Here is a 12,394-nt window from a genome sequence, read left to right as displayed (position 1 = left end):
CAAATGTGTGTATGGTTTGCTACACATGATTCCATTCAGTATCTCATCTAAGTGGCTGTCATTAATGTATGAGTTACAGGAAGTTTGACATGCACTGCTAATTCTATTAACTAGTGACCCAAAAGCAAAGGCTAATGCTGTGGGACCTGGAGCTCTGCTCACCACTGCTCAGTTGAAGTATTATGTATATTTCTGGGTCACATTATAGGAAACGTGTGAATACATTGAAGAGAGTGCAGAAGGGATTTACAAGATTGGTTCCAAGGATGAGGATGAGAATAGGTTGAAGAATTGGGACAGTTCACCTTGGAGAGAAGATGTGATATGGAGGTGTTGGTGTTGGATTGGGGTGGTCAAGATCAAACATCTCAAGACACCAGGTTATAGTCCAACAGGTTTATTTGAAATCACAATTGGCCCTTCTTCAGGTGATGATGGTACTGGTGGAGGTTTTCAACATCATGAGTGGTTTGGATAGAGTAAATAGGGAGAAATTGTTTCCATTTGTAAAAGGAACAAGAAGAAGAAAGCATGGATAAAAAGTGATATGCAAAGGAAGCAAGGGTTGATATGAGAAAAAAAGATTTTTTTCTCAGTGAGTAGTTAGGTATGGAATATGTTGCCTGGATGTATGGTGGAGGCTGGTTCAATTGAGGCATTTAAGAGGGCATTGGGTAATTATTCAGATAGAAATAGTGTGCAGACTTTGGGGAGGAAGCCAGAGACTAGCACTAAGTAATTTTGGTTGTGTGAAGAGCCATTGCAGGCAGGATGGACTGAATGGCCTCCTTCTGCTCTGTGAGGCTTCTGTGATTCTTTGGCAGTGGAATTCAACTTATTAATCTGGAATTGAAAACTAGTCACAACACTGATGACCATGAAACTATCATTGATCGATTGTCAATAAAACCGTCCTTGTTCATCAGCAGGCAAGGAAACCTGCCATCCTTACCTGGTCTGGACCAAATGCTGGACAGTGGGGGTTCCGGGGGTGGGGGGGGGGTGGTGGGGGGAGGGGGCGGGTGCTAGGGAGTTGTATCTTAAATAGTCTAGCAAGCCATTCAGTTGCAAGGTCTCTCAGCGATGAACAACAAATGCTGCCCTTGCCAGTGATGCCTATATCCTATCAAATAATAAGAAGTTTGGCAGTTAGCATTGTTTCAGTTGTGTGGATATCACAGCTAAACTCAACCCTGTGTGCCACATAAATGCACTTCCTGTTAAATAATTAACAGGATTGGACAGCTGATAATGAGGCTAATTCTTGTCGCATGGCTGAGATCAACTAACACTGTACAGACTGAGAAGAAAAGCTGAGACAGAGATGATATCTACTGACTGACTAACTCACAGAGTTGATGAGGGAACCTTGTTATTTTTATTCCCTCTCAGTAATGTGGTTTACATTCCCCTCACTCATTTTGATTTGGAGTGAACCAAATGTTGTTTGTCGCAGGTTGATGAAACAATGTTCTATCTCAGCAGAAGTAGTAAATTCATGTAACCCACAATATATTGATCTGTTACTAAGAGGGATCTATATTTAACTTGTCTCTTAAGAAAACAAAATGTAATTGACATATAAGGAATTTTTGATTTGTTTTGGGATGAGGGAAATATAGACAAGCCTATGTTTACTGTCCACCCAGACAATGTTAATGACTAACCACCTTAAAAGTCCATGAAACCCTTCTAATAATTGTATTCCCTCCATCATGGTGCTGAGAGGGTAATTCTAAGTTCTGGAACCAGAAAAGTAAAGGAACATGTAACTGTGCTCAAATCAGAATGGTGTATACCCTCAGAGTTGCATGAGGGAATGATGGTGCTGACAATTAAGATGTTATAGTTCTTGGCCAGTTTTAGTCCAGAGCTCACAAGGCTGGATGATGGCGTGAAAGCAATTTTGTGAGTTGTTGTAATGAGCTCTGCAATAGTTGATACTCTAGAACCACACAGTGCCAGAGTAGGGTGTTACTGAGTCTGTTACTGAGTCCAGTGACAGGGTCAGCGGTTAAGTGAACTGCGTTGTCTTTAATGGCATTGAACATCTTAAAGGAGGTTATGCCACTTAAGGCATGTGGTGAGTATTCAATATTCCCTGTAATGTCCTTTTGCAGTGTGCAGTGAGCTTGTTGCATTGCGAAAGCGATGGCCTAGTGGTATCATCATAGACTATTAATCCAGAAACTCAGCTAATGTTCTGGGCAGAAAATGTGTTGCTGGAAGAGCGCAGCAGGTCAGGCAGCATCCAAGGAACAGGAGAATCGACGTTTCGGGCATCAGCCCTTCTTCAGGAAAGAATGTTCTGGGCACCCTGGTTCAAATCCCACCATGGCAGATGGCGGAATTTAAATTTAATGAAGAATCTGGAATTAAGGGTCAACTGATGACCAGGAAGTCACTGTCAATTGTCAGGAAAAACCCATCTGGTTCATTAATGACCTTTACCTGTTATCCTAACCTTGTCTGGCCTACATGTGACTCCAGGCCCACAGTGTGGGCGGCATGGTGGCACAGTGGTTAGCACTGCTGCCTCACAGCGCCAGAGATCCGGGTTCAATTCCCGCCTCAGGCGACTCTCTGTGTGGAGTTTGCACATTCTCCCCGTGTCTGCGTGGGTTTCCTCCGGGTGCTCCGGTTTCCTCTCACACTCCAAAGATGTGCAGGTCAGGTGAATTGGCCATACTAAATTGCCCGTAGTGTTAGGTAAGGGGTAGATGTAGGGGTATGGGTGGGTTGCGCTTCGGCGGGGCGGTGTGGACTTGTTGGGCCGAAGGGCCTGTTTCCACACTGTAAGTAATCTAATCTAATGTGGTTGACTCTTAACTGTCCTCTAGGCAATTAGGAATGGACAGTAAATGCTGGCCTGGCCTGTAACACTCACATCCCATGAGTGAACTTTTTTAAAAATTGCACAGTCCTGTTACATTCACCATGAGGCCCAGCATTAAGGAACCTGAAAGTCTATTTGTGTGATGCATATTGATCCCCTGTGCTGGTTTGGTGGGGATCTTACTCTCGATGTCAATCTTGTAGATGGTGGAGAATGATCAGGATATGAGACATCGACTACAGACAGGCCACTATCTGCACTGAACGTGATGCTGATGTAGCCTGATCCAGTCAAGCCTCTGCTAAGTTTGCTGCTCAGGAAAGGTTGCAGATCAACAAGGAATTGTAAATCTCTGCCTCCAGTCTCAAGTAAATATTTTTGACATGAGGTTAAATTTTCTGCAGATTTCTCCCTCCCCAGTTTAAAAAATCTTGGTACAGCCTGCCATGATCCTGGCCAAGCCCCTCCCACTGCAGTTGAATTCTGGGATCAGTATTTAAGTCAAGACCTCTGGAGCTCCGCCTTAGAGTGCTGTCGGTCAATTGGATGGGGAGGAAATCTCTGGATCTAGCAGAGCCAGAGTGGTGGAAAGGCCAATCCTGAAACTACAGACTGTCCCACCACACTGAGGAGACCAGGTCAGCCCTGAATCTGGAGACCCCTGAATCAGCAATGGGGTGGAAGGTCAGCGGAGGGTGGGGATGCCAAGTTCAAGAGGGCCAGGAGAGGGCTAAAAGAGGAGGATAATCTCAGGAGGTTGAACGGGGTGGGGGCTCGCTGCTAAATATACCAAAGAAATCCCCTCCTCCTTGCCCAGCGGTATGTGGCTAAACTTCCAGGTTTGAGATAAATACAGGCTTCAGCAAAAGAGGCCCCAAATTACCCATTAGTCATTCAATATCCCAAATAGCCCGAAGGTCAGGTGATCTGCCCTCAACAAAATTTCTAATAGTCCACAGGGGCAGGTGGACAATGGGAAAGTCAAAGTAAGGTTTTATAGGACCCTCGCCTTCAACCCACAAACAATGAGGTGTAAAGTCCAGCCCATGATATCTGAAGAGCGAAGGATTTGGTTAAGATCAGTGCCCGGAATCTATATGGAGATATATAAAACAAAAAATTGACATTTCTGAAATTAGAACAGTTGCAGACAACTAGTGAAAGAAAACAGAACTTTTAGAGTCATAGAGCTATACAGAATGGAAGTAGACCCTTCGGTCCAGCTCATCCATGTCCACCAGACATCCCAATCTGACCTAGTTCCATTTGCCAGCACTTGGCCCATATCTGTCTAAGCCCTTCCCATTCATATATCCATCCAGATGCCTTTTAAATGTTGTAATTGTACCAGACTCCATCATTTCTTCGGGCAGCATGTTCCATACACGCACCACTCTCTGTGTGAAACATTTACCCTTCAGATCCTTTTTAAATCTTTCCCCCCTCACCATAAATCATTGCTCCCTAGTTTTGGACTCCTCCACTCTTGGAAAAAGACCTTGACTGTTCACTCTATTGATGCCCCTCATGATTTTATAAATATCTATAAGGTCACCCCTCAGCCTCCTTTACTCTAGGGAAATGAGCCCCAGTCTATTCAGCTTCTCCCATTAGCTCAAACCCTCCATTCCTGGCAACACCCTGTAAATCTTTTCTGCGCCCTCTCAAGTTTATCAATATCCTTCCTATAGAAAGGTGGCCAGAATTATATGCAGTATTCCAAAAGTGTCCTGTATGGGGTGCAACATGATGTTGTGACTCTTATACACATCTTGGTTAAAAAAAAAGCAAATCCAAAAATAATCATATATTTACTCCAGCTCTCTACATCCAAGTTGCTCCACCAATTCGAGAAGCATTAATTTATTTACATGGCATGCATCATTCATTTACAGTTTCCATCTTTTATCCTTTAACAGGAACAAACATCAATGAAGCAGTCCTGTCAGCCATTTATATATTAACGGAAGCCAATAATTTGGGTCTGCTGGATCCACGATCTGTATCATTCATTATTATGGTTTCAGATGGAGACCCCACAGTAGGTAAGAACATGCTAACAATAACATACATTATCTGGTGCTCAGTTGGCTGGATAGATGGTTTGTGGTGCAGAGTGTTGCCAATTGTATGGGTTCAATTCCCACACCAACTGAGGTTACTATAAAGGACTCTCATTCTCAACCTCTCCTCTTGCCTGAGGTCTAGTGACCCTCAGGTTAAACCACCACCAGCCATCTCTCTCTCTCTCTCTCTCTCTAATGAGAGGGCAGTCCTATTGTCCAGTAGGGCTTACATATTATCTTACATTTATATATTATCTGTAACATTATACATACATAAAATGGATGAAGATGTATGGAATCTCCAGCACAAATAAACACAATTTAGTCTAATAATATATACCAGCACTTATGTTCCACACACTCCTCCTCAAACCTTACTTCACGTAACTTTATCAGAAAAGTTTTGTTGTATAAGCAAAAATAGAAAATGCTGGAAAAACTCAGCAGGTCTGGCAGCATCTGTGGAAAGAGACAAGCATTAACTTTCAAGTATAATATAATTTCATCAGAACCAAATGCTGATTAGCTTATTAAGCAATGAAAATAATGCAATACCTGTAGTAAATAATCTGTGTTCTGAACAGGAGTCATACCAGGATCAAAATGTTGATTCCGTTTCTCTCTCCATAGAGTTTCTCCAGCACTTTTTGTTTTCATTTAAGATTTCCAGCATCTGCAGTGTTTTGTTTTTATTTCAGTATGACTTTCTGTTACTTTCTCTTTCATGTGCTGATGGAGCTAACTTTTAAATGTATATATGTTAGCAACCTCAACACTGTAAAAACATATTCCAAACTTCAACCACTTTCTCCGGGAAAACATCTCCTGAATTCCCATTTGGACCAATTACTGACTATCTTACATCCATGACTTCGAGGTTTGATCTCCTCCACAGTGCAAACACTTTTTCCATGTCCACCCAGTTTAGCCCCTTCTTTCTGTTAAAGATCTCCATCAGGCCCTGTTGGAGACTTCTGGGGAAAAACAGCTACATCTTTTCAATTCTCTGTAATTGTTAAAATCCCTCTGTCTGGTATCATCCTTGTGAATAGTAGTGGAAATATAATTATCCAGATGTACTAAATAATACCAAATGTAACTTAGCTAATAAGATTTGGATGAGTTTAAATTGCAGCTTTTAAGGCCACAATAGAAAGGTATAAGTAAGAACATCTGATAGGGTTTCGTTGTTATTCATTGGTAGGTGTTTGTAGGTCACAATTCCATATGACACAAAAACAGCCTCAACCTCCCTCTTTTCTTAAAGTGTAATATTTTTGAAATCCTCAAATCTGATGTAACTTCATTCACCTTTGAATTCCAAGAATTCCGTAGTCTAATGAACACGGTTTCTATTAAACAGCAGGTATGTTTGAAATATGAATACGTCTAGTGTATGGTAACATTCAAGAATATTTTCTAGTACTTGGTTTTCATTGTTTAATGAAAATAAACAGTGTTTGGTGATATTTGTGTTTGTGCTTTAATTGACATTGATGTCTTGTAAGATATTTCAACTTAATTGGTCTTTTCTCATATTGCTTTATTGCAACACAATTAGCTTACAATATATTTGTCAATATATAGCTGTCAATATGAATTAGTTCATTATTTTGACAAATATATACCTTAAATGAGGGAACATCAAAATTGGAGTAAAAGAACTTGCATTTATATCGCATCTTTCATGTCAGTGCATCATAGTCAATGAATTAATCTTGAATTATGGTCAGGTCGTTGTAGAGAAATATTATAGTTAATATGTGGACAGCAGGGTCTCACAGATGGCAATAAGATAAGGGACCAGTTAAACAGATAATTATTTTCTGTAATGAAATTACCCATTTCTCTGATTCTATTGTGGTAAGTGTTTTTAGCTAAGGAATGAATCAAATATTTTCTTCAGTCCTCTATACTTTCCACCAACTGAACTGGACATTATGTTTACGATAAAGCCCTGCCAAGGTCTTGCCCTAGGCATTACGATGCTTTATATTGCATTGGTCTAGCCATACATCCTACAATTGTTTTTGATATAATCTTTCAGCACTGGTTGTGAACATTTAGAGTTTTTCTAATTAACTTGTTCAGAGATGTTATTATACTCCTCTGGACCAGGTGGGACTTGGCACATGTAGGATAACACCAAAATGCATTTCATACTGAGCTGACTGTAAATTGGAAGTTGACATAGCATAAAAATTAGATCTGCTTACATAGATAATGATCGTTAATTGCATCTGCTAGGTGCTTGCACAGTTCTTCATCAAGTCTAGATCAGACAGTATCTTTTCTTTCTAGTCAGGGTTCTGACACAGATTTTCAAACTGCTGAACCGTATCCTCATCGGATTTAGTTAGCTCATCGTTATAGATTGTGAAGAGCATTGTGGGTCTACCTATGGTATAGTGTTCAAGAAGATAGCTCATCATCACTTTCTTCATGGCATGGGGGCAAAAAATGTTAGGCCAGTGAGCCACACCCACATCCCATGAGCGAATATTAGAAAAAAGTATTGTTCGATGTAGATCCGTGCAGGGCTCTAGTAATGAGCACTCTCCTTAAGGAACTGCTAACTTTAAAGATGGCAATTTAAGAGAATGCAACTAATTCCATGTGCCTCCAGCTTTGCCTCCAATCCCCAGTGTCATGAACACTATCTACGTTGGCATTTCAATGTGATACTGAGGGATGTTTTATCTTCTAAGATTGAATCATTAAATCAAGGTCATGCCTACCCACTTAGATTGCCATAAAAAAACTCCCATGGCTGTCTTCAAAGAACAAAGGGAATTCTTTTCAGTGTCCTGCATAATATCTCAAATAACATCTAAATATCTATTACCCTGGTTATTTACCTCAGTGTTGTTTGCATACATTTCCTTTGTAAATTGTCCACTATTTTTCTTATATTATTCCTGTGTCTACATTTTGAGTGTACATAATTCACTGCTAAGCATTTTGGTTCATTCTGAGGTTGTGAAATCGCCTTTGAAAATTCTTTAAAAGTTTAAATTGCAATCATTACAAGGTCACCTACTTCCAAGAGTCTAGCTATCTCCTTGAATAATTCAATGTTCTTAGGGAATGACTTGCTTTTCTAGAGTCATGTTTTAAGTCTCTATTCATCAAGGTAGTCATATGTGGTATCCTTAACGAGTCCTCCTAACAACATTCTTCTGACTATCATTATGCTAATGGGCCTATAATTATCTCCCATTGCCTGCTTGTTTTTCCTTTCTATGTATTGAGAATATTCACCCCAGTCCATTAAAATGATTAACTAATTTGAGAGCACATTTTCCTTTCATCTTTACATGTCATCCACTTTAACATTTACAAAGGCACTTTGCACTAATGGTAACTCACCATAATCAGCAGGAGGGAACATTAATGCAAAGTAGTCATTTAAAGCCTTGGCCATGACCATGGAGTTCACATGAAACAGCCCTCCTCCATTGGCCCTTTGGTGGCCTTTTATCACCCTCCAATTCTTAATATAATTAGAAAAGGCTTTACAATTGATACTGTAAATATCTGCCACTTTCTTTTCCATTGTCAGTAAAATGAAAAGAAAAAGGATATGCATTGCTTGATCAAAACAACCGTTATCCATGTAATGATGCGAGCTGAAGAACCTACTCCCATGTATTTATTGAGAAGACAAAACCCTCCCCTGTTCTTCCTGGTTTGAGCTGACACTACGGGTTAATCTACCTCCATGGATACAACTCTGCATTACTTTGCATCCTGAATCCTACCTGCTATAAGGTCCAGATGTCAGCATTCAGTCCTACACTATACAGGTTGCTCTCCTAGACGAGATTGCTCCTGTTTTGATTCTGCTGCATTTTTGTCTCTGCCTTATCTAAGTGTTACAAATGGCTGACTCTCTGGAGTTCCAATAAACGCTTTCATTTACATACTAAAGTATAAGAACATTGATCCCTGCAGTACAGTCTCCAGCACATATCTTCTGAGAGACTTGGCAATATGTGACTGTGAAGTTATCGTCAATATACCAAACTTTCAACCATACCAAAGCATCTCACTCTCTAGCTGCTTATCCAACATCCCACAGTCCAGCCAGCTTTACGAGAAAACCCAACTGTGGCAACAGAAGTGACTACTAATCTGTTCACAAACCAAACCCGCTGAAATGTTCTACCCAAGCCAGACCGAGTAACCATCAGAGCTGGGCTCCAATAAATTAAACTTTTGCAACAGCAATAATTGCAAAAGATTGCTGAAATTTCAACTTGGCCCAGATTTTGCAGTATAATGGTTGGACATGTTTCTGTCACTGTTCCTCTGAAATGATCAGTAATGTCTCGAGTCCATATGTGTGCAATTAAATGCCTGACAATGCTCAGTGAGTCTCTGCTTCTTCAGAGAGTGCCACATTGAGGTCCTCATAGACTATAGTTAGATAAAGACTTGTAAACTGCTGAAAACTTCCATTGCCATTTTATTGGTCTCAATGAAGAAACTCCTTAAAAAGGTTAGATTTTGTTGAATGACGTTTCTTAATGGCATACTAAATTTTTTTGTCGGTGCTTTTTGTAGATGTGAGATGACCTTTCTCCATTATGATTTTTATCAAATCTTCAAATAACATGGTCAGCTAAAGTCTCTGTCAGCGCTCTCAGATGGAGATAAAATATCCCATGAAACTCTTTTGAAGAGCAGAGGAGTTACATTCAGTATCCTGGCCAATGTTCATCCCTCAAGAAGTACACAGGTGTCCTTGGGAGTTTGCTGTGGGCAACTTGACCATCATATTTTCTACATTACAACCACAACTACATTTCAGATGTATTGTATTGACTGTAAAGCATTTGGGATGTCAGAAGGCCAGAACTTACTTCCTTTTTATTAAAAGTACTGAACTGACCATTAAAAGTGAATGTGTAACTTTCAAATATTTAAATAAAACTTGCTCAAAGAGGGATACCAAATCTTTAGAATTTGATTTTATAATCCAGGTGAAATTAAACTGAGCAACATCCAGAAAAATGTCAGAAGAAAAATGCAGGAAGATATCTCTCTTTTCTGCCTCGGAATTGGTTTTGATGTGGACTACGACTTTCTAGAAAGGATAGCTCTTGAAAACCGAGGAGTTGCTCGGCGTATTATTGCAAATGTCAATGCATCCAGTCAGCTGAAGGTAATGCGTTACTAATAACAATCAGATGAAGCCCTTTTTATGTGCCATTCCCATTGTTTTAACTGGTATTGTTTCTGGGGCTTTTTTTTGTTGTCTGCTCAGTTATGGTTACAGTGTTGATAATAAATCCAATTTTTCCTCTAACAGGTCTCCATTTCTGAGTGGTAGGTGAAAGGGCATTATTAAGTTACGTACTATTATAAATAGTCAAAGGAAAATTCCATGTATTTCTCTTGGCAAATTGATGGTAGGCATCATAACTTCACCTCAAGTCTTGAGTTTTGATGTATTTATATTGGCAAGCATCAAAACAGCATTTGAATTATTTTAGCCTCATCTACTTTATTGTTTTGATATTTTGTGCCTTCCTACACTGGCTCTTCAGTTTATCACAAACAAGAGGGAGAAGTGAATTTATTTAATTTCACTGTTCTCCTCATCTGTCTGTAACAGAGGTGGTTTTGGACTTATTTACGTTTTTTTTGTTTATTTTCCCTTTTGAAATGGATTGTGGATTTTCCCCCTCCTCGAAGCCTTTGTTTAGGAACTAAAACAGATCATTTTTTCGAGCATTCAGCCTGGGAGATAATTCACAATGCTGACACACAACAAGCTTACACGGAAGAAGGAAAAGTAACAGAACAAAAAGTTATGAATTACTTCGAAAATGATATTGGTATTAATTCACATTAATTAGAGTCCAGTAAAGTCAATGTCCAATGTAGGTCCTTTCCATTGAATGTGGAACAACTGGTCTTTGTTAAAAAGTCCCAGTCTATATCAGATTACCCAGGCAGCATAAGGTATCTCAAAAGTTTGAGAAACAGGTGTGTTGATTGTTTCACATGCAACTATGTCCTATGGGGTTCCTTCACCTTAAATTCCTTAATCAAGTGTGCCTCATTATACATACCAAATCCAGAATTGCCTGTTCCCTAGTGGGCTGTACCACAACCTGCTCCAGTAAACCATCTCACAGACATTCCACGAATTTCTTTTCTTAAAATCCGCTACCAACTGATTTTTCCAGACCAACTACATATTGAAGTCTGCCATGATTATTGTAACAGTGAACTATCTTACATGACTTTTTAATCTCCTAATTTATTTTCTTTCCCAGGCCAGTATGTAACTCCTATCAGGGTCTTTTCTCCTTTGCAGTTTCTCAACTCTACTCGCATAGATTCTACATCTTCCAGCTCTATATCACTTCCTTCTATCAATTTAATTTCATCTCTTACTAACAAGGGTCCCCACCCACTCTGCCTATCTGTCTGTCCTTTTAATAGGACGTGTTCACTTGGATATTTAGTTCCCAGCCTTGATCCCCTTGCTGTGTGAGACTCACAGCAATGTATCTGCCAATTTCAATCTGTGCTGCAAGCTCAATTACCTTGTTTTGTTAATTGTGTGTATTTAAGTGCAACTCCCTCGCTCCTGAATTTACTCCCCCTTCTCATAACTGTCCCCTTACCTGCTGTGCTTGAAGTTAGATTCCTGACTTTTTCCTTACTCTTTGTCCTAATACTTGTTCTGTAAACGTTACCTCTTTAATTTTGTTGACCCTGTGCCAATTTGATCATGGTTCGGGTCATAATCCAGAGATTACAAACTTTTCAGTTCTGATTTTTAATTTAATCCCTAGTTGCTCATATTCCCTCAGCAGAACCTTTTTCCTTTTTCTACCTATATAGTCAGTACCTACACGGACCATGACATCTGGATTTTTCCCCTCTCTCTCCAAGTTCCTCTGCAGCCCAGATGAGATATCCTAAACCCGGGCACCAGGCAGATAACATAGCCTTCAGGACTCTTGATCCTGTCCACAAAGAATAATATCTAATCCCCTGACTATACTATCCCCAATTACAGCAACATTTTTCTTTTCTCCCCCACCTTCAATGGTTCTGTGGCGCTATGATCAGTTTGCTCATCTTCCCAACAGCCCAAATTCCATCCACAGGAAGAAACTCAAACCCATTAGACAAACTCAAGGGCTCAGGCTCCTTCAGCACCAACCTCTGGATCACCGTAGCTGCCTTACTGGTAATCTCACACTCCTGTCCCTCACCAGTGGCTGAATTTGAGGTGGTTAATCTAAGCGGTGTGACTGCCTCCTGAAACACAGCGTCCAGGTAACTCTCCCCCTCCTTGATGTGTTACACGATTTGAAGCTCAGACTCCAGTTCATCATATGTGAGCTGGAGTTCATCGAACAACCAACACTTGCTTCAGATGTGGTCACTATGAATTACATTGGGGTCACCAGTTCCCACATCATTCGGTTACACCATATTTTCTGGCCTGGCCTCTCTATTTCAATTG

The 12,394-nt window shown here is 40.2% G+C and overlaps 1 protein-coding gene across 1 annotated transcript in view; it reads left to right on the top strand.

Annotated features, from left to right (window-relative positions):
* Window positions 1-12,394, top strand: part of itih2 (inter-alpha-trypsin inhibitor heavy chain 2) — a 61,339-nt gene that overhangs the window by 20,847 nt on the left and 28,098 nt on the right. The window contains exons 11-12 of the mRNA XM_072563000.1: window positions 4,756-4,881; window positions 9,888-10,069. Of these exons, the coding sequence (XP_072419101.1) occupies window positions 4,756-4,881; window positions 9,888-10,069 (308 nt within the window). The remainder of the gene's footprint in view (window positions 1-4,755; window positions 4,882-9,887; window positions 10,070-12,394) is intronic.

This window comes from Chiloscyllium punctatum, chromosome 44 (genome assembly GCF_047496795.1).
Source record: "Chiloscyllium punctatum isolate Juve2018m chromosome 44, sChiPun1.3, whole genome shotgun sequence".
In the NCBI taxonomy this organism is placed as follows: Eukaryota; Metazoa; Chordata; class Chondrichthyes; order Orectolobiformes; family Hemiscylliidae; genus Chiloscyllium; species Chiloscyllium punctatum.
Note: the sequence above shows the minus strand (reverse complement) of the source record. Positions and strands in the feature narration are given on the sequence as shown.